This window comes from Chlorocebus sabaeus, chromosome 12 (assembly GCF_047675955.1).
Source record: "Chlorocebus sabaeus isolate Y175 chromosome 12, mChlSab1.0.hap1, whole genome shotgun sequence".
Taxonomy (NCBI): domain Eukaryota; kingdom Metazoa; phylum Chordata; class Mammalia; order Primates; family Cercopithecidae; genus Chlorocebus; species Chlorocebus sabaeus.
This window is the reverse complement of record NC_132915.1, coordinates 20,307,010-20,333,517: the sequence shown is the minus strand read 5'-3', so window position 1 is coordinate 20,333,517 and position 26,508 is coordinate 20,307,010. Positions and strand designations below refer to the sequence as shown.

Sequence of the window (26,508 nt, the reverse complement as noted above, 5' to 3'; positions counted from 1 at the left end):
CAGTATCTTAATTGAAGTGGTGGTTATGTGGATATATACACTTACCAAATTTCATCAAATAGTTCATATAAGATACATATATTTCATTGTATGTAAATTTCTATCACAATTGAAAATACATTACCTGGCATGATGGTACTTTTCTCTGAAGTTAGATATAACGAGAATTAGAAAGTGGTGTGTTTTAATTTTAAGCTCATTTAATATGTGCATATAATGTCTTGATTCAAAATTTAAATATAGAAAACAAATTTTGGATTCTTCTCATAAGTAGAAAAGTTTTTTAAATGTCTCTTGGTTTTAGTTTTTTAAAGTAAAATTTGAATACTGAATTATGTGCCAGGTACTGTAGTATGCATTTTACATGTGCTATTTTACTTAATCCCCAAAACATATTCAGTGATTAGGTCTATTTTTCCTTGGAACAGAACCGTAGTGGAAACAGAAGCATCAAAAGGAAAGAGAAACACCAAGTGTTCAATTAATATTCCCAAATTATTATGGAAAGAGTCCTAAGCCAGAAGTTAACTGAGTTTTACGTGTGAATTTCCTAGTATTTTATTTTCTTGAATGTCATTTTACTATACCTGTTTAATTAATAGTTCTATTAAATCTATTTCAGGGGTATTTTAATAAGCTAATTTTTAATATATTTTCTTTTATTAAATAACTTTAATTTTTTCAAGGAGCAACTGTGGTGACAGCTGCCGTGGTAGAAGTACATTCACGTGCCTCCCTAGTTAAGACAACACTAAACGTGAGCTTCAAAACTGATTATCTCACCATGGTGCTGTATAGTCCAGGTCCTAAACAAGTAAGTCCAGGAAGAAAAGAAAATGTATTTTCACTTGTGAAATTTGCATAGGTAGATGTTTTTAAAGTAAAAAATGTTAATATTTAACATGTATTTTGTAGTATCTGTCCCTCTGAGAAAAATGATCTTTTTACTTTAATAATAATTGTAACCATTTCCCTTTTAAATGAGTTATCTATCATGTAGCTAATAATGTGAAAAATAAATTGTAAAATTAAAGTGATATGTATATATTTTTGGCCTTTCATTAGAGCCCTTTGGAGACAGAGAATTTTGAGGTTTGTTATAAGCAGAGGCAATAATTTGTAGTAGTTCATATCATAAAATACACTTTAGACTTGTGTTTCTGTGTAATTTTGTATTGATTTCTCCTTTCATAGGCTTCCTTTACAGATGTTCGGGATCCTTCTCTGAAACTTGCTGAATTTAAATTGGAGAATATAATAAGTACTTTAAAAATGTATACAGATGACTCAACATTTTCTTCCTTCTCATTAAAAAACTGTATTTTAGATGATAAAAGGCCTCATGTCAAGAAAGCAACTCCTCGGTATGTATTGTAATGATGTTCTAAGGTTTTACTTGAGAGATTGTTGATATATTTTACAGAATTCATTTCCAGAGTTGCACGTTCATTTTCTGAGTGCATCCTAGGTTCCTTAATGCTTCAGTTCAATCAACTCGTAGTACTCAGTTAACATTTAAAATGTCCTGATTCTGTTATGTGCTATTCTTACTGAATAATTGATAGATTGGTTGAGTAAATAGAAATAATCAGTGCAATTAAATTGGTTTTTACATTATTTAAATTACATTCTCTAATATAAATTATTATTAATCCATGCTAATTGCAATGGGAAGTATATGAAAAATTGAAAAGAAAAAATATCCTGAGATTAAAACTCATAATTTATTGAACATACACTTCCTAGTTTATGATACATTTGTGTTTCAGAAATTTGTAAGTTCGTTATTTGGAACACTTTATGGATCTTCCCAAGAGACATGACTTCAGAATGCTTTTTTTTTGTCAGTGAAAGAGATAAGAGGTCTTTAAGTTTTACTCGTATGTTTGATTACTTCTAAGTTACTCATGTAAGGAATTATTATTGTGTTTTCCAGAATGATAGGACTGACTGTTGGTTTTGACAAAAAAGATATGATGGATATAAAGTACAGGAAAGTCAGAGATGGCTGTGTGACTGATGCAGTCTTTCAAGAAATGTATATTTGTGCAAGTGTAGAATTTCTGCAGACTGTTGCAAATGTCTTTCTTGAGGCCTACACCACAGGCACTGCTGTAGAAACCAGTGTGCAAACATGGACTGCTAAGGAAGAAGGTTAGTTATTGGCTAAAATATTTAATATTTGTTTTATTGAAGTGCTACAACAGGACTTACCTTGATTAGCCTTTTAGATCATCAAGGTAAATGCTTTAAGAAATTAAAATTTTATTTTTCAGAGTAGAAGGAAAACCTTAATGTGTTTTCTGGGAGGTTGTATAGTTTGCATTTTTTTAAAGGTGTGAATTTAAAAATTACGAAATCTATGTTAGAATAAGTAATTGTACTTCAGGCAGTAACATGAAGGAATTTGTCTAGTGGAGAAAAACAAGCGAGCGAATAATGAACCAACCATACCTTTTCACAATTAAGATAGTATTTCAATTTAAAGCACTCATTTATTTTTCTTGTATTTATTCCTAGCTTTTAACATATGGTTTCTCTATTATCTTTTTGTAATATGTCATTTACTGTGGTACAGTAGAAAGAGTATCAAGTTGAGAGTTGGAAACTAGATTAGTGTCTAGGCTTTCCAATTAAATAGTGGAGATTTCCCCATCATTTAAAAATGTTCTTATGCCTATAGCTTCTTCAAATCTTCACTAAGGGTTGTAGTTGATTCCTTTGGAATCTAAGATTCTTTTATTTTACTTTTTACTATTATTTCATTTTATTATTTTCTTATAAATAATTATTCATAATATATAGCAAATATTTTAATTTATTAATTTATTTTTATTTGTTTTAGTACCTACACAGGAATTAGAGAAGTGGGAAATTAATGTTATTATTAAAAATCCTGAAATTGTGTTCGTGGCTGACATGACAAAAAATGATGCTCCTGCCTTAGTCATTACAACACAATGTGAAATTTGCTATAAAGGTAACCTTGAAAATAGCACAATGACTGCTGCTATTAAAGATCTCCAAGTGAGAGCCTGCCCGTTTCTTCCAATCAAGAGAAAAGGCAGAGTCACTACTGTGAGTTAACTATCTGATCATCTGCTTAATTGTGAACTATTTAGGAAACAAAAACTACCTACATGTTTTCCAACCTTGCTCTGTAAAATGTCTTTCTCTCTGCTTAGAGAGCTTAGCTTAGAATGTTATTGACCAGCTTTGAAACTCTTTCATTCTTCCAGATGTTGCTCATTATTGTTAGTATTTGTGGGAATATTCTCAGTAAAAAGTTGGGTTCATCTTGACACTTTTCAGTTAAGATCTTACTTTGACTTTCTAATCATGTCAATTCCAAATAGCTCTTTGGACTTTTAAGACTTTCTGCCAGTTGTTTGCTGTGTTGTTTCAGTTTTATTGTTTTAACTGGGTGTTTTTGCTCAAATAATGCGTTTTTCCTTGTCTCCATGTAATGTCTTTTGAACTTTTGGCCATTTGCTTTGACATAGTTCACGTTGATACTTTACTCTCTAGTAACCTCTTGGCCTTCCTCCTCTTTATAACTCTACTTAAAATTCATTCCTTTATAGACATCTTTTCAAGTGAACTGGCTGACTCCCAGCAAATACTTACAAAAATATGTGAACTTCTAAAGGAGTAATGGAAACATATGTTTTTGTTTGTTTCTTTGTATTTTTTTCCTGATGCTTGGTATGCGTCTACAGAAACATAAATGTTCTAAACATTGTCACCATATAAATATAAGATGTAATTTTGACACAATGAATACATGTATATTAGTTAGGATGTAAGATAAACTGTTGCCCAAATTTGCAAGACGGTTGGCCCTCCACTAAGCAAAGAGAGAGAATAGAAAATGGAGGGTATACCAAGTCTCTCTTAGGTTTTGACTTAGAAGTTTTACATATATATTTCTTCTGTTCACATCTTTTTTAGCTTCAACATAACTATATGACCACACTTTGCTGCAATAAAGGTTGGAGAATGTGGTATTTTTTTCCGAGCTACCTTGTGCTCAGATAAAACTTATATTACTGTGGAAGAATACAACAGATATTAAGTTCTAGAGGTCCTTCCTATGGGACAGTTAAGGAGTGTATTATTAAGTAACTTTTTAAATAGTTGTTTTTATTAACTCGTTTATTTGACATACCTATTACTAGGAAAGTCTTTAAATAGAAATATTTTTATATTTAAACATTAATTTAGTGGTATTGATTTTTCTCTCATAGGTTTTGCAGCCCTGTGACTTGTTTTATCAAACTACTCAGGCAGGTACAGATCCACAAGTGATCGATATGTCAGTAAAATCCCTGACACTAAAGGTAAATTAAAATATAATCATTTGAATATTCAGTGCATTTAAAAAAAGTAGAAAAGCCTAGAAAGTTATTATAGCAAGTCTTTTCATTGTTAGGCAAACAAAATAGATGTATTTGTGTTTTTGAAAATATATTTTTATGAGATATTTACAAAGTAACATTATTTAATACACATTTTATGATGAATGTTATTCTGTATTTTATTAAATACGTTTGTGTGGTTAACATCTAATATCCCTAATAAATATTATTGAAATTATTTTATACTTCATCAGTTTAATAATATCTACAAGATTCGTGTAAATATTTTAACAAGTCACAATTAGTTATGGTAATTTAAAAATTGTATAAACATTATACTATTTTGTGGTAGTAATGTTAATTCAATATTTAATTTCTCAAATTCCTTCAGCAAGTGTATTTAATATTTCTTGAAGTAGTATGTTTCAAAGTATTTTGTATAGATTTATCATTAGGTTTTTTTCCATTTAGGTTTCACCAGTTATTATAAATACTATGATTACCATAACTTCAGCACTGTATACAACTAAGGAAACCATCCCAGAAGAAACAGCTTCTTCTACTGCACATTTATGGGAAAAGAAGGATACAAAGACTTTAAAAATGTGGTTTCTTGAAGAATCAAATGAAACTGAAAAAATAGCTCCCACAACTGAATTGGTACCCAAAGGCGAGATGATAAAAATGAACATTGATTCTATTTTTATAGTTCTTGAGGCTGGAATTGGTCATAGAACAGTGCCTATGCTTCTGGCAAAGTCACGTTTTTCAGGGGAAGGCAAAAACTGGAGTTCCCTAATAAATCTGCACTGTCAGCTTGAGCTAGAAGTAAGCATATTTTTCCAGTTTTATAACAGATAATGATACATATGGAATATTATGGAATCTTATGTAGCTATTTAAATTAAGCTTATTGTAAATATGATGTTGGGTCAAAAACTTTTAGAAAAAAGTTTTCAAATTTTGCCCTTGAATAATTGCTTTTATGTATACAGTCCTTTCACTTTTAAAGTACATCTCCACATTAAGTTTGTATTTCAACTGATTTTATCAACTTAAAGGTAATATATTATTCAACAGTTGTTGATTAGATTGAGAATTCTTTTTTTTAAGAGTTAAAGTTGAGGCCAGGCCCAGTGACTCACACCTGTAATCCTAGCACTTCGGGAGGCCAAAGCAGAAGGATCGCTTGAGCCCAGGAGTTCAAGATCAGCCTGGGCAACATGGTGAAACCTTGTCTCTACTAAAAATACAAAAAATTAGCCAATGGTGGTGGCTCACACCTGTAGTCTCAGCTATTCAAGAGACTGAGGTGGGAGGATCACTTGAGAATAGCTGGGAAATCAAGGCTGCGGTGAGCCGAGATCGTGCCACTGCACTGCAGGCTGGGGGACATAGTGAGACCCAGCCTCAAAAAAAAAAGAGTTAAAGTATTATCTTTTTTTTTTTTTTTTTTGAGGATATAGACAGAATTTCTGAATATGTGGATAATAATCTCTTCTGATAGAAATATAAAGAGTTAGAAAGATATGCCTTATACTTTTATATAATGTAGAATCAAGCAAAGATGCTTTAAAGGGGGTTTTATCTGGAGTAAATTGTGAAGAGCGAATATGTACTATGAAGTTAGCCAGGTGAGGAAAATGCTGAGGGAGTGTTTATAGGAAGCTACTGAATGGCATGTAAACTGGTTTTCGTATAGAAGAAATAACAGGGCTAAAAAACATGGTGGGAAGCAGGATAGTAAATCATTTTTAATTTAAAAAATTCTCTCTATAGGTGCATTATTATAATGAAATGTTTGGTGTGTGGGAGCCTTTGCTTGAACCCTTAGAAATTGATCAGACTGAGGATTTTAGACCGTGGAATCTTGGTATCAAGGTATATATATATGTGTGTGTGTATATACATGTATGTATGTATTTTAAAAGACTACTTTTTTTAAGAACAGATTTAGGTTCACAGCAAAATTGGGAAGAAGGAACAGAGATTTCCCATATACCCCCATTTCTGCACATGTATAGCTTCCTCCTTTATTAACATTCCCCCATCAGTGTATATTTGAAGTCTGAAAAAATTTTCTAAAATTGAGAATGTTTATGCCATATTAGACACTTTATTTTAATCACAACAAAGTTCAGGTTATCTCATCATGGGCCTTGCCCACATGCTTCCTTTTTGCCCTCTTAATGTAATTTTCAAATCTCAGGCCAATGTTTCCTATGCTTCTAATACAATTATGTAACAAGTATTATGTGCCAGATACAGCAACTCTTGGAGGAAGATAGAGTTTTTATCCCTAGTTTGACTTGTGAAGGGACTGAGACCAGGGAGGTTAAGAGACTTCTTGAAGTAATAAGCTACAGAGTGGAAGAGATAGGATGCAAATCCAGCTGCAGAGGGGTTAAATCCACTCTAAACCACTATGCTATAATGCCTCTGTCATCTTCTTGTAAGTTGTTGTCTATCCTGAGTTTCCTTCATCCTCTGGGGAGGTGTGTATGTGTGCGTGTGTGTGGAAGAATGTGTATTATTTGTTTGAAATATATTGTGTATTTATATAATTATGAGAATCGGGGCATTTAGATGGATGAAATTTTGCTTCTGAAGTAAGAGACTGCAGAATTACTGACGTATTTCCTACCTAATAATGACTTGGTCAACCTGCAGACAGATTTTCAGTGGCTTAAAGCCAGTTAAAGTAACAGCAGAGGTGGCTAGCTTAGCATGTTGAACTCTTTTCGTATTAGATCATTTAATTTTATTTTCCAGATATTTTAGATGAAGGATTTTAAAAGGAATTCCTTGATGGTTTTTAGGTTAGAATACACGTGGTCAGTGGATCTGTGACTCCTAAAAAATGGTAAAGGGTATTGATTCTTATGAGCTCTAGGTTTATAACACTGTTCTGCTACTATTACCTGCCTTTGTAAGTCTCCATGTTTCTGTTCTTTTTTATTAGCATGACCAATACATTAAGTTACTGTTTTCTGAGTTTTTATGTTGCTTTGAAGTATGTGCTTTTATATTCAGATGCCAGGTACACATAGTAATTCTAGGTCTTTGTTTTTCCTTCTGAATTATATCTGCCAGTTTACTATCACTGAGGATGACATGATTTATTTTCTCTAATATTTCTGTCCTGTGTGACCTTAGTTGGCTGATGTCCAAGTAATTTCAGTAAGGCAGTAGAACTTACTGAAATTAGAAAAGATAAAATGTACTGATCTCTCTAATGTTGTTATTGAGATTTGTCTAGTTATGTTGTGTTTCTAGAAATAATTTTTTCTTGTATTTCTGTGATTTATCATTTTAGATGAAAAAGAAAGCCAAAAAGGCCATTGTTGAGTCAGATCCTGAAGAAGAAAACTACAAAGTGCCAGAATATAAAACTGTCATTAGTTTCCATTCAAAAGACCAATTAAACATCACATTATCCAAATGTGGTCTTGTAATGTTAAATAACTTAGTCAAGGTAAGTAAAGAAATTTGAAACTTTAAATATTGAGATACTTGTCTGAGTTGATCTATCTGTTGAATAAGAAGTTTAATGACTTAGTTATTTGTCATTTGTCCTCTACTGTTCTCCTTGTCATTTAATTTTACACATTTCATTTTATTTAAGATAACTCTTTCTTGTTAGGCATTTACAGAAGCTGCCACTGGATCTTCAGCTGACTTCGTAAAGGATCTAGCACCATTTATAATTTTAAATTCCCTTGGACTTACTATCTCTGTTTCGCCAAGTGATTCTTTTAGTGTACTCAACGTTCCTATGGCAAAATCATATGTATTGAAAAATGAAGAAAGTTTAAGTATGGATTATGTCCGAACCAAGGACAATGATCATTTCAATGCAATGACCAGCCTAAGCAGCAAACTCTTCTTCATTCTTCTTAGTAAGTAGTTGCTGTATTACCTTCCTGGGGCTCTTTTGTTTTAAATTACAATTTACATGTTATTTTACTCTTTTGTAGAATCTTAGCAAGATTTTTTTTTTTGTTTTTTTTTTTTGTTTTAAACTCTCCTTTCTAATAGGTCAAGAGCTGTTTTTTGTCTTTGCAGTGTCTTGGTTGCAGTGTGTCATTACTAAAACTTTGTATTCCAAACTTTTTCTTTATCCACTGCATTATTCAGAGAATGGCAATTTACTGCTTTGTTGTTGGGAGGAAAAGTATTAGATCTCACCCTCGTTCAGCTTTTATAGACCATAGATGTTTAGATGTTTGTGGGGATTCTTTTATTCACATTTGGTATCACTTGATGGTATTCCACTAGTTTTGCAACTGAATGAATTCAAAGTTTGAATTCATGCAAATGGCAATTTTTAATGGTTTTAGGATTTGTAAATAGTTTTTTTTTAAATGTTCTGCCTATTGAGATGTAGGTTTTTTCCTTTGTCTTTTCTGCTTCCTAGAAGTTTTTCATTTTTATTGGAGGTGAAATATATACATTCTTAAATTATCATAATATGTAGTCATTGTGAAGTTAAATAGTCCCAAAGCCTCACCTACATCACTTTTTGATACTCTGGCATTTAAGTAGTTATTGAGGAGGGCATCATTTAGAAGATTAATTAGACATGGGAGGGTAGGCTACTAAAATAGCTTGTGTTTCTAGTTAGAAAATAACATGTAACAGGTGTTTCAGGTATTGTCATAATGTACTTAATGTTCTCATAAATTTTACCTCTTTTTTTTTACATTTTTATGAATGGGATGGTAAATGAAATTTATGCAAGTAATTTCATCCCCAATACAACATGTGTTTTAGGTAAATATATATAAAATTTTGTGTAATCAAGTCCAAGATATAAAGGAAAAGTGACACAAGTTGTTGGAAAAATTAAAAACAAAAATTGTAGTCACCTTGATATTTACCAGTGTCTACCAAAAGCTATTATGCTCTGGTTATTCTTACAGCAAGCCAGAGATCAATATTCTTGTATTTTATAGTACTTGCTCTCGTTACTCATTTTGGAAAGGTTTGCTCTTGTTGTCTTGGGTTAAACTCCTGAATGGGATTTTTTAATGAATGCTGTGGAAATATATGGTGGCTTCTTAAAATATCCCTTTTACGGACTATATCCGAAGACTTTAGTGACTATTATTTATAAGTTTAAGAATCATCTGAAATTTCTAATATATAACATATGTAAAATTAATATTTAATGAATTATAATAAAAACTTTTAAACATACTTATTTAATTTAGCACCTGTTAACCATTCTACTGCTGATAAGATTCCTTTAACAAAAGTGGGACGACGTCTGTACACTGTAAGACACAGAGAGTCTGGAGTTGAAAGATCTATTGTTTGTCAAATTGATACAGTGGAAGGAAGTAAGAAGGTCACAATTCGCTCCCCAGTGCAGGTATGAAATGATCAATTTTGGGGGATGTCCTGTTATGCATATCTGTGTGCTAATAAAATTTAAAAAAGAGAAAAACACCAAAGCAAATTATTACTGAAAGAATATAAACCGTAGCAGAAATACAGCTGATATCAAAAGAAGAGTCACTACCAGCAGTTGCACTACTCAGATATGACCAGTGGTAGGAATTTGTTTGATATACTTCTTATAATTTTTTAATAGGAATATTTTGTAAAATCTTCTTAGGATATTTTTTATAAATAAAATACTCATCAGTGTTTTGCTTTAGGTCTTTGTAATGTATTTATATCCTTTCTATTTGATTAGATAATTCATAGAGAAATAAAAAAATTTTACAGCTTTGTTGAGGTATGTACAATAAACTACATATATTTAAAGTTGATGACTTTTGACACAAAAATCCACCTTTGAAACCTTCATCACAGTCAAGGTAATGAACACATTTATTTCTTAGAAAAATTTTCTATTTCTCCACTTTCCCATTCCCAGGCGTCCACTGATCTGTCCTCATTGTACATTAGTTATATGGCCTAGGACTTTACATAAGTTGAATACAGTACAGATGGAATTTGACTTTCATTCAGAAAAATTTTTTATGTGTGTGTCAACTTATGTGTATCCATGTTGTTACATGCAGTTACATGTTGTTTCTTAGTAGTCATCTTTATATGGATATGCCACATATCCATTTTGAGTGAACCTTGGTATACAGTGTGAGGTTAAGAATTGAGGTTTTGGGTTTTTTTTCACCATATGGATTTTTTTCCAGAGGATTCTAGTTCCTTCTCATTTTTCTTTAAACTTGAGAATCAGGTTATCAATTTTATCAAAAATCTGGATAAAATTGGCTTGTCTTTTAATGTTTTAAATTCTGATTACTCATTGGTAGTGTTTAGAAATACAGATTATATTAACCTCTATTTGCAGTCTTAACTAGACTCAGGTATTCTAGTAGATTTGTGTAGATTTAGATAGTTACGATAGTTGCAAATGAAGGCATTTTTACTTTTTCCTTTCCAATCTGGATGTGTTTTATTTTATCTTGTCTATATTGCCTATCACACTGGCTAGAATACAATTCGAGTAGAAGTGGTGACGTCTTATGTTTTTGCCTTGTCCATTCTTTCACCATTAAACATGATTTGTGTTGTAGTTTTGTAGATGCCTTTTCTTACATTGAAAACATTCCTGTCTATTCCTAGTGTGCTGAGAGTTTTTATCAGAGTCGATTTTTGTTTTTTGTCAGATGCCTTTTCTGTGCGAGAGGAGGATACATTTTTTTCAATTGTTAGTATGATGAATTACATTCATTGATTTTTTTAAATGTTAGATCAACTTGCATTCCTAGGATTAATCTCACGTAATCATGATGTCTTACTAACCTTTTAGTATATTGTTAGATTTTGCATTTATATTCATGAGGGATATTGGTCTACAGTTTTAATGTCTGTCTTTCTGTCTTCCTTTGTTTTCTTGAGTCTTGCTCTATGCCCAAGGTTGGAGTGCAGTGGTGCCATCATGGCTCACTGGAGCCACATTGTCCTGGGTTTAAGCAATCCTCCTATCTCAGCCTCCCGAGCAGCTAGGACTGCAGGTGCACACCACCACACCTATTCCCCCATCTTGCTCCGCCTCTCATTGTTTAACTTTTTAACTCATTAAAGCAGCAGTCCCCAACCTTTTTGACACCAGGGGCCTGTTTCATGGAAAACAATTTTTCCACAGGTTGGGGGCTGGGGCATATGGTCTCAGGATTCCTTTCTCAAGAATAGAAACCTCCACCCATGTGTGTCCCTGCCCCCTGCAGGGACACCAAGTTAACAACTGTCTACACAGAAAAAAACACCATAAGAAACAAAAATCAGGCAAGCACTCACAGTACTGGATTTAACCTCAGATCATCAGGCATTAGTTAAATTCTCATAAGGAGCATGTAACCTAGATCCCGTGCACGCACAGTTCACAATAGGGTTCACGCTCCTGTGAGAATCTAATGCTGTGGCTGATCTGACAGGAGGCAGAGCTCAGGCGGTAATGCTCTCGAGCCTGCTGCTCACTTCCTGCCTTGCAGCCCACTTCCTAACAGGCCACAGACTGGTACTAGCCCATGGGTGAAGGGCTGGGGACCTGTGTATTAAAGTGTATTTAACGTGGGGTTTCTGTAGGCATCATGTAGTTGGACCTTGTGTTTTTATTTTTGTTTTTGTTTTAATTTAACCTAATCTGAAAATCTGTGCCTTTTAACAAGGAAAATTAAACCACTTATATTTAAAAGTTGTTATTGATGTCGTTGGGCTTAAACTTACCATTTTTTTTTCTATTTGTCTCATTTGTTCTTTGCGTCCATCTTCCTTTTGTTTTCTCTTTCTCTTTTTTTTTTTTTTATTAATTGAGCATTTTTGTTATGAATTCATTTTATTTACTTGTTGGTTATTGGCTGTATCTCTTTATACTTCCTTGCCTTTTTTGTTGTTGTTGTTGTTACTTTAGGGCTTTATTACGCACATATTGTATTAGTCTACCTTCAAGTAGTACTTTGCCGCTTCACATACAGAATCAAAACTTTAGACCAGTATACTTCCACTTCTCATCTCCCACATTTGCATAATTATTTTCATACATTTTTGTGTCTATGTATGTTAGCCAAAACCCCATAATACAAGTTACTATTTTTATTTAATGAATTATGTTTTAAATTGGTTTAAAATACAAACTGTATTTGATATTTATTATCACTTTTTTCTTTCAGTAATCTCACAGCGTGGATCTGCTGATGATGAATTCTTTCAGTTTTTATTTCACATATATGTGTTACAGATATTTTCACTGGGCCTTGAGATCTAGATTGGTAGAGTTTTTCCCCCATACTTTAAAAATGTTGTTCTGCTGTCTACTGTATTGCATTGTTTCTGATCAGAAGTCTGCTTTTTTTCCTGTATTTGCTCTTCTACAAAATGTGTCAGCCTTTTCTTTAGCTGCTTTTGAGATTTCTTTTTTTATCATTGGTTTTAAGCAATTTGGTTATGATGAATCTTAGTGTAGTTTTCTTCATGTTCCTTGTATTTGGGGTTTACTGACCTTAAAATCATGGATTTATAGTTTTGATCAACTTTAGAAAACTTTTTGCCATTGTTTCTAAAATTTTTTCTGTTTTTGCCCTCTCTTCTCTCCTTTAGGTTCCAGTTAGGTGCATATTAGGGTGTTTGAACTTGCCCCACAGCTCAGTAATGCTCTGTTTGTTTTTCCTTTCAGCTTTTTACTCATTTCTTTTTTGATAGTTTCTCTTGTTAAGTCTTCAGTTTCCGTTTTCTTTTTCAGTGGCCAATCTGCTCTTGACCCCATCTGATACATTTTTCTCAATAGTATGAATTTTTTTGGTTTTTTATTTTCCAGTGTCTCTTTTAAGCATACTTAGTCTTCTAAATTTTTAGTGATATTGGATATAATTTTAATAAATGTTTTAATGTCCTCATCTACCAATTCTATTACGTGTCATTTCAGGTTTGTTTCATTTTATTGATGTTTCTTTTCATTATGGTAATTTTTTCATTCCTTTAATGTACCTGGTAATTTTTTATTGGTTACCTAAAACTACTGTATATATCAGAACCGGACTTTGTTCTTCCTGTTTCTTTTAGGCGGATCTTTACTGAGCCTTAGATAATCTACACATGTCCTGGTCATGACTCAGCTGAAGTTTTGACATGGAAGAGACACTCAGTTTTCCAGAATTCTGTCTGTACAGCTCTTGCCTCTCCATGCAGGTCTCTCCCCTCCAGTACAATATGCTGTGAATTTCAGTCACATTGGCTTCCCTAGATTTTCAGATCTTGTCTCTTCAACTTGGCTGCCTGCTTCTCACACAGCAGACTAGAAACTCACTCTCCAGACAGCAAGCTGGGTAGTCATAGCTTCTGTAGCTTTTTCGTTTTCGTTTTTGTTTTTCACTTGTGCTGCCTATTGTGCCTTATCTGAAACTGTGGTTTGATGTTTGTTGTTTGTTTTCCTGCTTTTTAGTTGATAGGGTGGGAAGCTATATCTGGTCCCTGTTATTCTAGGATGGCTGAAAACAGATATCCCTTCTCTTTCACTTTTTATTTAGGTAACTATTTTAAAAGGTGACTAACAGCCGCACTCATTACCGTTGATTATTTTGCCATTTAGTTAAATAGTTGAATGTGGATTTTGAATTTCTTACAGGTACTTTGTATAGACATATTTCTATTGCTTCAAATGTATAGAGCAAATAGTTTTTCTAGAATTAAAAGTAGAGTACAGTTAAGATTATTCATTTATCAAATTCCTAATTCTCATGTTTCATATGCTGCTATGATGTTTTTAAAGTAGAATTTGGTAAGATATAGAAAGATTATAAGAAAATTGTTTTACTAAACAATTTGTTGTTGTCTATTCCAAAGATAAATATGAGTAGTTGGAGGTTTTCTGATTATTATGTATATATTAATCAGAATAATACATTTTTGCCTGACCATTTTTTGCTACTCACTGGATGGGATACTCTTCATACTTTTCTCTCTAAAGAAAGTTGCAACAATTCAGTCACCTCTTCAGGCCCCAATTCTAATTCTAGTTGTCTTGTATATCTACCATATCTGCAGTGACTTGCTCCATTGAAGTCCTGAATTCCTCAAAGTCGTCCATGAGGGTTGGAACCAGCTGGTAATGTTGTTATTTTGACCTCCTCTCATGAATCACAAATGTTATTAATGACATCTGGATAATGAATCCTTTCCAGAAGGTTTTCAATTTACTTTGCCCGGATCCATCAGAGGAATCATTGTCTATGGGAGCTGTTGCCTTAAAAAATGTATTTCTTAAATAATGAGACTAATATTATTTAAGTCAAATATACAATATTATATATAATATTAAGAAGTTGAAATTACTCATTGATCCATTTGCTACAGAATAGATGTTGTGTTAGCAGGCATGAAAGCAGCATTAATCTCCTGTACATCTCCATCAGAACTCGAGTGACAATGTGCATGGCCAATGAGCAATAGCATTTTGAAAGGATTTTTTTTCCTGAGAATAGGTCTCAGTAGTGGGCTTTAAAAATTCGATAAACCATGCTGTAAACAGATGTGCTTTCAAATTCAGGCTTTGTTTTTCCAGGTATAGAGCACAGTGTAGAGTTAGCATATTCTTAAAGGCCCTAGGATTTTCATAATGGTAAATGAACATTGGCGTAACTTCAGGTCACTAGCTTCATTATTCCTTTAACAAGAGATTCAGACTGTCCTTCGAAGCTTTGAAGCTAAGCATTTACTTCTCTTCTCTAGCTATGAGAGTCCTAAATGTCATCTTCTTCCAAGAGAAGGCTGTTTTGTCTAGTTTGGAAATCTGTTGTTTAGTGTAGCCATCTTCATCAGTGATCTTAGCCAGACCTTCTGGATAACTTGCTGCAACCACTTGCCGCTTCACTTTGCACTTGTATGTTATGCAGGTGGTTTCTTCCCTTAAACCTCATGAACAAACCTCTGCTTCCAACTTTTTTTCTGCTATTTCCTCGCATCTCTCAGCCTTCATACAATTGAAGAGAGTTAGGGCCTTTCTTAGGGGAATATTGTAGCTGGTTTGATCTTCTATCCTGTATTAGGCTGTTTTCATACTGCTGTAAAGAACTGCCCAGGACGTAGTAATTTATAAAGGAAAGAGGTTTAATTGACTCATAGTGCAGCATGGCTGGGGAGACCTCAGGAAACTTATAATCATGGCAGAAAGCAAATGGAAAGCAAGGCACCTTCTTCACAAGGCAGCAGGAAAGAGAAGTGAATGCAGGAAGAACTACCACACACTTATAAGACCATCAGATCTCGTGAGAACTCATTCACCATCATGAGAACAGCATGGGGAAACTGTCCCCATGATCCAGTTACCTCCACCTGATTCCTCCCTTGACACATGGGGATTATGGGGATTACAATTCAAGATGAGATTTGGGTGGGAGATGTAGTCAAATCATGTCATATCCAGACCACTAGAATATTCTTCCTGTTAGCAATAAGGCTATTTCACTTTCTTGTCATTTGCGTGTTCACTGGGTTAGGACTTTTAATTTTCTTCAAAAACTTTTCCTTTGCATTCACAGCTTGGCTGTTTGATGCAAGAGGCTTACCTTTTAGCCCATCTCTGGTTTTGACATGCACTTCTCTTTAACATTAATCATTTCTAGCTTTTGCTTTTGATTTAAAAGTGAGAGACATGTGCCTCTTCTTTTCATTTGAAAGAGGTCATTGGAGGGTTATTAATTGTCCTATTTTCAATAGTATTGTGTCTCAGAGAATAGAGAAGTCTGAAGAAGAGGGAGAAAGTAGGGAGAATGTCCAAATTTGTGGAGCAGTCAGAACACACACATTTATTAATTATAGCACATATAATTATAACAAAAAGATTGAAATATCATGAGAGTTACCAGAATATGACACTGAGGCACTACGTGAGCACATGTTGTTAGAAAAATGGCACCAATAGACTTGCTTGATACAGGATTGCCATAAACCTTTAATTTGTAAAAAATGAAATATCTGCAATGCACAATAAAGCAAAACATATAAAACAAGGTATGCGTATATATGAATTTACTACTTTTGATAGTCAGGAGAAATGGTATTATTCAAAATAAAATTTGCCCACAGTTACACAGCTAGTAATTAGCACTGCCAGTATTTATCTCAGGTTTGTTTCACTTTAACATCTATGTTCATTCTGCTATCATATTGCTGTTGCGTAATCATAAACTTTAGGAATTGTTCCAGCAAGATAGCTTACCTGCAGCATGCTTTTGTTTCTTTCTTATCTTTGTAATTTTTGAGAGACAGGGTCTTAATCGCCCAGCAGTGCAGTGGCATGATCAATGCTCACTGCAACCTTGACTTCCCAGGCTCAATAATCCTCTCACCTCAGCCTCTCCAGTAGCTCGGACTACATGTGTATACCACCATACCTGGCTAATTTTTCAATATTTTGTAGAGACAGAGTCTCACCATATTGCCTAGACTGGTCTCGAACTCCTGAGGTCAAGTGATCCTCCTACCTTAGCCACCCAAAGTGCTGGAATTATAATAGATGTGAGCCACTGTGCCCACCCACTTTTATACAGACGGATGTTCCCTTTTCCTCTGCTCCCTTAGACTTTTCAAGCTTATGCTCATTCCGTTTTCCAGACCTTTGATCTTTCCTTGAAATTTCAACTGCTAGTTTATTCTCAGCTTCCAACCAACTTTTTCCACACTAAATCTGAAAGGGAAAACAAAGGAAGCAATATCAGACTTTGGTAAGTAACTTCACATTCCAAACAGGCACCATTTAGAAGCATGTGTTTCTTAATAGGCTCCATTTACATCAGTGATAAGTTGAATGTGAAATTTATTTGGAATTATATTTATAATCAGAAAATATGTTGGAAAACTTACAGTTAATGTCTGTTGTGGAATGCTCTGGATGTTGGTTATTGGTTTGATAGTGGACTTTGAAGTTTATTATAATACAGATGTCTCCATCCACACCATGGAGTTTTAAAAATATTGACGTTTAAAAGTGGTTCCCTTAAATTTTAAAAAAATGCATGAAGTTGAAGCCAACTGTTTGGTTTCCCTCCTTAGTCCACATTCCCTCCTTCCTTCTTCCTTGAGGCAATATCAATTTGGTGATATGTTGTGTATATTTCTAGTACCGTATTTTAAAAACTACTTCCTGTCCAGAAAGTACATACTTGTGTTTTTAGTGTCTTACAGAAATGTTACACTGTTCACCTTGTTATGCTATGTTCTGTTTTCATTCAAATATTTGAAGTGTAACCATATACTGATACATAGGTCATTATTTTAATGATGTTACATGATTATATCAATTTGAAGAAAATTTTCTTATTTTTCCATTGTTGAGATTGTTTTCATTTTCATTTTTTTATAATAAAATCAGTGGTGTAGTGAACATCGGTGTCTTGAGTGAGTGTAGTAAACAATAAATGAATACACATGTGTAAACATTTCTCTAGGTATGGCACTAGGAGCAGAATTGCTAAGAAGAAAGTACATTTTCATTTTTACTAAGTTTTTGTCAAATTATTCTTCAGAGTTATTTTATCAATTTACATTCTACCACTAGTGTATATGAGTTCCTGTTCGCATCATTTCCAACTGTTGATATTACCTTATTTCTGATATTTTTGCAGTTTGTTGGTATTAAAAGATATTCTATGAATGTAATTTGTATTTTCTTGATTACTAGTAATGTCAAGTATCTTTTCCTCTTTATTGGTCAGTTTTTCCATTCTGTGAATCATCTGTTTACATTCTGTTCCTGTTTTCCTCTTGATTGCAACTTTCTTAATGATTTTTAGGATTTTTGAGTATGTAGTGGTTATAAACCCTTTGTCAAGTATATTACAGATATTTGCCAGCCTGTAGATTGTCACTTTTACCATACAAATATTTAAAATTTTTATTTTTTTCTGTGTTTTTTCCTACTATTTTTGTCTAAACAAAAACATATCTCTAAACAAATTAGTCTCTATCCTCAAGTGAAGGAGATATTATCTTATTCCCCTGTAGGATGCTTAAAGTCTGTTTTTGAGATTCCTTTTATATAAAACTGTAGAAATTTTTCTTGTGTGTTTTAGGATAAATAATATGTTTGTTTCTTTTCTAATTTACATAAGCAAGATGAATATTGCCTGATAGTTCCTTTGTTAAGATATTTACATGGACTTTTTTTTTACACATCTGTAGATTCTTAGATTAATGGTACTAAATATTATTTGTTTTTCTTTCCCAGATAAGAAATCATTTTTCAGTCCCACTGTCTGTTTACGAAGGGGATACCTTATTGGGAACTGCCTCACCTGAAAATGAATTCAACATACCATTAGGATCTTACCGGTATTTTTTCTTTATCATTTTGTTTACTCTGAGATCTCTTGTAGACTTTTTAGTTTCTGATTTCACATGGGTAACTTTGATCAAATCCATCCTGCTAATAACTCATCTAACTCATGTAGGTTTCAGTGCACTTAGATCTTAAAAAAGAAGTATTATTTAATTTATTGTAATAACTTATAGCAAGCACATTATATATACTTTTCTCTTAAATATATTTTTGTTGCAATATAAGCATCATAAGCATAGTCATATGATTAAGAGTTTTTAAAATGTCTAATAGATGATGCCTGATGGTTTCTGAATTTATAGTATTATGAAGTAAATTTTACTTCTCAAAGGTTTTATAATACAATTTTTTGACATTCTTTTAGTAAACAGAATATTTTATCCTTTTCATATTTGTTCATTGTTCAGGGATGGAGTTGTAAATAGCAGTATATACTACATTAATTTAAAATTTTTAAAGTAATTAAATTTGATACAAGATATGTTTTAAGAAAATATTAAAATTATAACAAAATATGAGCTAGTCTTATAGATTTATATCATAACAAGTAAATATTAGTCAAGATATGTAATCTGGAATTGAAAATAATCTCTTATATGGAAATTTAACCCTATTGGAGAATAAAACTTTCCTCAGAATTAAGCATTGTAGTTTGTTTAAATACCATTTTAGAATAGGTAATAGATACTTACCTCAATGCTACAGAAGGATAGAGGCAGAACTGCAAACAGTGCTTACCTGTTCCCTTGTCCAGAAGTTCAGAATGGGATCCTCAATGCTCTGAAGACAGTCTAGCAGTTTTAGGCACGTATTTTCACATAGATCAACCTGCTAAATCTAATGAGTGTTTTATTGCTTAGTTCATACTTGCTGAGGGAAAGAATTGTATTGTTGAGAGAACAACAAAATAGTCATTTACAGTATCTGATCTTGCTCTAGAGATGATTTGGGGTGGGTTACAAGACTAGATTAAATATGGCATGTAAGATATATTTAAAAATTTCTGTGAAGAACTTTCATTTTCTTCTTGGATAATAAAAGTTAATGATACTCTACTTTTTAATACATTTCTGGTATATATTTTGTGTCTCTCTCCGTAGTAGAGGAAACAGTACCTTTATACTTTTTTCCAAGGCTGAATGTTAATTTGTTACTTGATAGTTGATCTATCTTAATGAGAATTAGTAGTGATTAATTCATCTTAATGAGAATTGTTACTGATTAAGTACTTCATCTTAACTAGAACTATTAGTGACTAACCAGCTTGGATTTTTCATTAGGCAATTTTTTTTTTTTTTTTTTTTTGAGATAGAGTTTCGCTCTTGTTGCCCAGGCTGGAGTGCAATGGCGGGATCTCAGCTCCCAGATTCAAGCGATTCTCCTGCCTCAGCCTCCTAAGTAGCTGGGATTACAGGCATGCACCACTATGCGCAGCTAATTTTGTATTTTTAGCAGAGACGGGATTTCTCCATTTTGGTCAGGCTGGTCTCGAACTCACGATCTAGGTATTCTTTTAATCTAGTACTTCATTGTAGGTGCACGTATATTTAAGATGTGAGGTCTTAACAAACAGTTATCTTTCTCTATTCTGTTTCTATTCTTAGATTAATGGTACAGATAAGTATAGATGCAGATAAATATAGGAAAACAATTTATATTTTATTAAAATATTTAAATAGAATTTAAATATACTGATTCTTTTATTAATTTAACAAATATTTATCAAGGTTTTCTGTGGATGAGACACTCAATACCAAGAAGAATTGCATGTGACTTTTGCCATCAAAAGATGGATATATTACATAAATGTATGAAGTAGGAAACAGTGGGTTTTGGAGAGTTATAGAAAGTGTTACAGTTGCCAAAAACTATGGAAAACATAAAAGGGATTAATGACTGACTCCTGGACAAGATACATGAAGTACAGTAACATGTAATATAGTAATACGGAGATTAGATGGAAAAGGCTAAGAGGAAGGTGTGCATGAACAAAGATAAGGAAGCATGAAAGCATAGTGTTATAAGGAATAGTTGGGAATTCATTGGAATGTAGAGTACATGTTGGAAGACAAAATTTGAAAGATAATTTAAGTTCACAGTTAGATGGTTGCTCTCTCATTTTCTTGCTCCATTTTTATAAATTTTATCTCCGTCTATTAGTTTGATCTGTTTTTTTCTTCTTGTCTCAGATCATTTGATGTTCTGTTTCAAGACCATTCACTCTATCTTCTCATTTAAAACCTCCTGTCATTGATTATCTTTCTTTCCTGTTTTCTTCATTCATTCCTTGAACTTTCCTTTGACCTTTTATATTTCCCTTACTCGGATCTTCTCTTCAGAACACCCTTTTTGGGAAAATTGTCACTTCTGCAAACACCTTGCAGTCTGTCTAGAAAGAGCCAACCACTCTGCCCTCAGTCTACTCTATACATGTGTTTTGGTACCTATCACAATGCAGTAGTTATCTTTTAACATTACATTTCCCACCTGATTATGATCTTACTCATTTGTTTGTTTTCAATTTTGCCTTGTTGGTACATAATAGGCCCAATAAATGTTTTGATAAACTGGGTAAGTGTGTTACCATTAGTTTAATTTGGAAAAAAATAAGGTTTTACCTTTAAGTGTTAGAAGAAAGAGTGGAAAATAGAATGAAAATTATAGAAGGAAGTAGAAGTAGAATAGGCTATATCTGTTAACTCTTTTGACAAATAATTTATATGCTTCAGTCAGGGAAGAAGGAAGTCTAATATTGTGTCAAAGTCCAGGGTGCCAGTAGCTGGAAGTCACTGAAAAAGGACATGCAGAAAAGTGGGTAGAGTGGTTCAGTGTTCAGTCTAGCAAATTTAAGGTGCCATCAGAAATTATTACAGAAATACATCATAGATATTTAACATTTTAGGAGTAGAACTTAGGAAAATAATCAGGGTTGGAGATAGTGTTGACTGTTGTTCATCTATAAAAGACAGTGTCATAATTATAGCTAATAATTTTTACAAATATAAAAATATTTCTGAAATGTTTATTCTTGGCTATAGTGTCGGTTCAAAAATTATTAAGTATAAAATATTGCTGAAATGTAAATAATGTAATATTCAAATATAAAGATTATGTGACAACCAATAATTTTGTCATCATTTTCTTAAACCACTCTTCTGCAATGACAACAAAAGCCAAAATTGACAAATGGTATCTAATTAAACTAAAGAGCTTCTGCTCAGCAAAAGAAACTACCATCAGAGTGAATGGGCAACCTACAGAAAGGGGGAAAATTTTTGCAGTCTGTCCATCTGACAAAGGACTAATATCCAGAATCTACAAAGAACTGAAAAAAATTTATAAGAAAAAAACAACCCCATCAAAAAGTGGGTGAAGGATATGAACAGACACTTCTCAGAAGAAGACATTTATGCGGCCAACAAACGTGAAAAAAAGCTCATCATTACTGGTGATTAGAGAAATGCAAATCAAAACAACAATGAGATACCATCTCATGCCAATTAGAATGGTAATCATTAAAAAGTCAGGACACAACAGATGCTGAAGAGGATGTGGAGAAATAGGAATGCTTTTACACTGTTGGTGGGAGTATAAATTAGTTCAACCATTATGGAAGACGGTGTGGTGATTCCTCAAGGATCTAGAACCAGAAATACCATTTGACCCAGCAATCCCATTACTGGCTATATACCAAAGAACTACAATAAATCATTCAACTATAAAGACAGATACACATATATGTTTATTGCAGTACTGTTCCCAGTAGCAAAGACTTGGAACCAACCCAAATGCCCATCAATGATAGACTGGATAAAGAAAATGTGGCACGTATACAGCATGAAATACTATGCAGCCATAAAATAGAGTGAGTTCATGTCCTTTGCAGGGACATGAGTGAAGCTGGAAACCATCATTCTCAGCAAACTAACACAGGAACAAAAAAACCAAACACCGCATGTCCTCAATCATAAGTGGGAGTTGAACAATGAGAACTCATGGACACAGGGAGGAGAGCATCACTCACTGAGGCCTGTTGGGAGTTGGGGAGCAAGGGGAGGGAGAGCATTAGGAGAAATACTTAATGTAGATGATCAGTTGATGGGTGCAGCAAACCACTGTGGCATGTGTATGCCTCTGTAACAAACCTGCACGTTCTGCATATGTATCCCAGAACCTAAAGTATAATTAAAAAAAAAAAAAAAACCGCTAAAGCAGAAAAAAAAAAAAATAAAGTACAATATCATACTGCTGTAAAAAAAAAAACAAAAACAAAAAAGAAAAACACTCTTCTGCATCTATGGCCCACATTTTAATAAAGTTAAATATCGATTGAAAACTTTAATTTGATTAATGTTGGAAAGCTTGTGATTATTTTTTCAATAGTAATTTTTTTAGTTTATGAATTCAGTCATGGCATTTATTTCCTTTTAGGCCCACATATTCAGAAAAGCCAAATTCTTGCAGTTATATGTACAAGTCACAGATGATTCTATGTGGTTTGCTTTGCATATATAACTGATACGATTTATGTATTTTTATATGAAACCATTTATCTTATAAGTGTACTTTTAAGATAGTAAGTTTGTAAGAAAAATATTCTCTTCTTAAAAGTCAAACAACTTGATGAGCTTCCAGAAAGTTAAGGTGATATCTATTTATCTATCTTACTTATATCTAAAAGGTATATGAAAATATAAAAATTTATTACAATATTGTGAAAGGAGGTAAGTTTGTTATTCTAAAGCTGTAATTATATACTTTAATATGTTTTCCTTTAAAGCATTTTAAACTGTATCATTTAATCTCATGCAGATCATTCCTTTTTCTGAAGCCAGAAGATGAGGACTATCAAATGTGTGAAGGAATTGACTTTGAAGAGATTGTGAAAAATGATGGTGCTCTTCTAAAGAAGAAATGTAGATCTCAAAACCCTTCCAAGAAATCATTTCTCATTAATATTGTTCCAGAAAAAGATAATTTAACGTCTCTATCAGTGTATTCAGAAGATGGTTGGGATTTACCATACATAATGCATTTGTGGCCACCTATCCTGCTCCGAAATCTTCTTCCTTACAAAATTGCTTATTATATAGAGGTATCGGCAAATTGTTTTAGTGCTTTCCTGTTTTTGATTTTGTAGTTTCAGTTTTTTAAGATTAAGAATAATAAAAACTATTTTAAAGATCTAATAAAAATTAGAATACTAGAATACTAGTAAAGAATAGGTAATGCAGATATTCTTTTGCAACAAGTATGAGAATTATTATTGAAATAACATTTAAGAACTGGACTTCAGTGACAAAAAAAGCCTGCTACATTATATTGTATTCTTTTAGCGCTGATTTTCTTAAAAGATTGTATACTTGGTACAGTTGCTTTTTTTCTTACATACTTTTTAACAGATGGTGTGGTTTCTCCCTGTTGTTATAACATAGGAATCCGTACATCTTAAGATTTTATGTGAATATTTCATTTGCGAGGCTTATCAAATGGAAGAAAGTAGTTCTTCATTGTCATCTATTATAGGTTTATTTTACCTTTAGAATTACCATTTGTTTGTTTTTTAAAAAAACAGGTTTCTCTCTGTTGCTCAGACTGGAGTGCATAGCTCACTGTAGCCTCAAACTTCTAGGCTCACGTGATCCTTCCTCCTCAGCCCCCGGAGTAGCTGGGACTGCAGATGCATGCCATGCCTGGATAACTTTTTTTAATTTTTAATTTTGTAGGGACAGGGACTCACTGTGGCTTGTCGTGAGCTCTTGGGCTCAAGTGATCCTCCCGCTTTGGCCTCCCAAAGTGCTGGAATTACAGGCGCAAGCCAGTACACCCAGCAGTTTACACTTTTCTGATACATGTCTCTTTTGGAGGAAAAAGTTAACATATTTATGGTTTTAAATGTGTATTTCCATATTGAGTAACAAATTATCATAATAATTAAGAATTTGTACATTGCTGTCAGATTTGAAATTGCATCCTAGCTCTGTCGCTTGCTGTATGTTCTTAAGCGGGCTTTATTGCTTTTGTAAATCTTTTGTTGTAGTCTATAAAATGAGAATAATAAAATTTGCTTGGTTAAGACATGGGGGAAATAAAATTAGATTGTATATGTAAAAGATTTGGTACAGTGCCTGACAGACAAGGGTTGCCATTTATTTATCACTCTAGCACTACCACCACCATTGTTATTTTGTGGAATATTATTTAACTTGTAAAAAATCAAGAACTCCTTACTTTTGCTTTAATTAATTTAAAATCATGAGCTGAAGAGATTCCTATATTATAATAATAGGAAGAGAACAAGATAGAGATGCTGGAAAAACTGGTGAGATATTCAGATGTACTGTCAATTTATGTTTCTATTCTCATAGAACTTTTAATTGGATGCTTTTAGTGATCACATTCTGTCTGGCAGTTTCCAAATGATATGATCAGTCTTTAGAAAGACAATTGAGCCATGGTAAGAGGGGACAAGAGCGGTTAGGAGACTCAAACTGAGAGGTCATATAGTGACATGAACTAAGATAATAGAAGGGTGAGTCGAGGGAAATCAGCAGCTTGGAGAGATACATATGATGTAATAATATAAACAGTGATTGGAAATGGGTGATGAGGGATTGTGGAGGTAGTAGGGATTGCTTATTTTGGATTACCATCAGTTTTTGCCCACATTTTACATTGTTTTGTTGTTTTCAAAACAAAAATCACTAGTGGTTAAGATTGTCTTTTTGTTGTTGTTTTACCAATTGTAGTGTTTTATGTTTATAATTTCCAGGGGAGTTTCCCATTATGTTATTTAATCTAATCTTCACAGTTTGTCCTTTGAAGTAAGTCATTTAGAACATTTTATAACTACAGTAGCTCAAATCTCAGATTAAATCCTGTGTAGAGATTTACACAGTTGACAAAGTTAGAACTTGAATGTAAGTCTTCTGACTTGTTCTGATAGGTGCTTCAGAAACATTTTGTGCAGCATTTGGAATAAATAAATAGAATTTTGAGGCATATTATTCTGCAACATTTAAATTTTTTTTTTTATTACAGGGAATTGAAAATTCAGTTTTTACTCTAAGTGAAGGACATTCAGCCCAGATTTGTACTGTACAGTTGGATAAAGCCAGGCTACGTTTAAAATTACTTGACTATCTCAATCACGATTGGAAAAGTGAATATCACATAAAGCCTAATCAGCAAGACATTAGTTTTGTCAATTTTACCTGTATTACAGAAATGGAAAAGACTGATTTAGATATTGCTGTCCATATGACTTATAATACTGGTCAGACAGTTGTGGCATTTCATAGTCCTTATTGGATGGTCAACAAAACTGGTCGCATGTTACAGTACAAAGCAGACGGAATTCATCGAAAGCATCCACCTAATTATAAAAAGCCAGTTCTCTTTTCTTTTCAGCCAAATCACTTTTTTAATAACAATAAGGTATGCATTGTTTATTCTGTTTTTCCCTTGTCTTTATCTGCTTGTCGATTTTTAGTTTTAAAGTTCTGAGGAATAAATATGAAACTTGGATAGAAATAACTTGTTAAATATTTGAGGCCAAAAAGATTGGAATTTAATATTATAAAGGTTTAGTGCATTAACAATGTAATATTTTGTTTATGCTAAAAACTAATTTTTATCAGTTTAAGCAGGAATTTTTAAGGGTACCTAAATTGTGATGTATTTGGAATATTTTTTCCTAGGTTCAACTTATGGTAACTGATAGTGAATTATCCGATCAATTTTCAATTGATACTGTTGGTAGTCATGGAGCTGTTAAATGTAAAGGCCTGAAAATGGACTATCAAGTGAGTTCATTCTGTGCTTATCAAGAAACTGTTTATTTTA

General features: G+C 33.0%; 1 protein-coding gene across 4 annotated transcripts in view; it reads left to right on the top strand.

Moving 5' to 3' along the window:
* Nucleotides 1–26,508, top strand: part of VPS13A (vacuolar protein sorting 13 homolog A) — a 238,929-nt gene that overhangs the window by 139,305 nt on the left and 73,116 nt on the right. For all 4 annotated transcript variants that reach the window (XM_073021503.1, XM_073021502.1, XM_073021504.1 and 1 more), the window contains 14 exons: nt 687–814; nt 1,195–1,364; nt 1,937–2,154; nt 2,846–3,078; nt 4,248–4,340; nt 4,830–5,186; nt 6,138–6,239; nt 7,675–7,833; nt 8,002–8,257; nt 9,572–9,732; nt 18,553–18,656; nt 23,476–23,758; nt 25,705–26,100; nt 26,364–26,468. In XM_073021503.1, the coding sequence (XP_072877604.1) occupies nt 687–814; nt 1,195–1,364; nt 1,937–2,154; nt 2,846–3,078; nt 4,248–4,340; nt 4,830–5,186; nt 6,138–6,239; nt 7,675–7,833; nt 8,002–8,257; nt 9,572–9,732; nt 18,553–18,656; nt 23,476–23,758; nt 25,705–26,100; nt 26,364–26,468 (2,765 nt within the window). The remainder of the gene's footprint in view (nt 1–686; nt 815–1,194; nt 1,365–1,936; nt 2,155–2,845; nt 3,079–4,247; nt 4,341–4,829; nt 5,187–6,137; nt 6,240–7,674; nt 7,834–8,001; nt 8,258–9,571; nt 9,733–18,552; nt 18,657–23,475; nt 23,759–25,704; nt 26,101–26,363; nt 26,469–26,508) is intronic.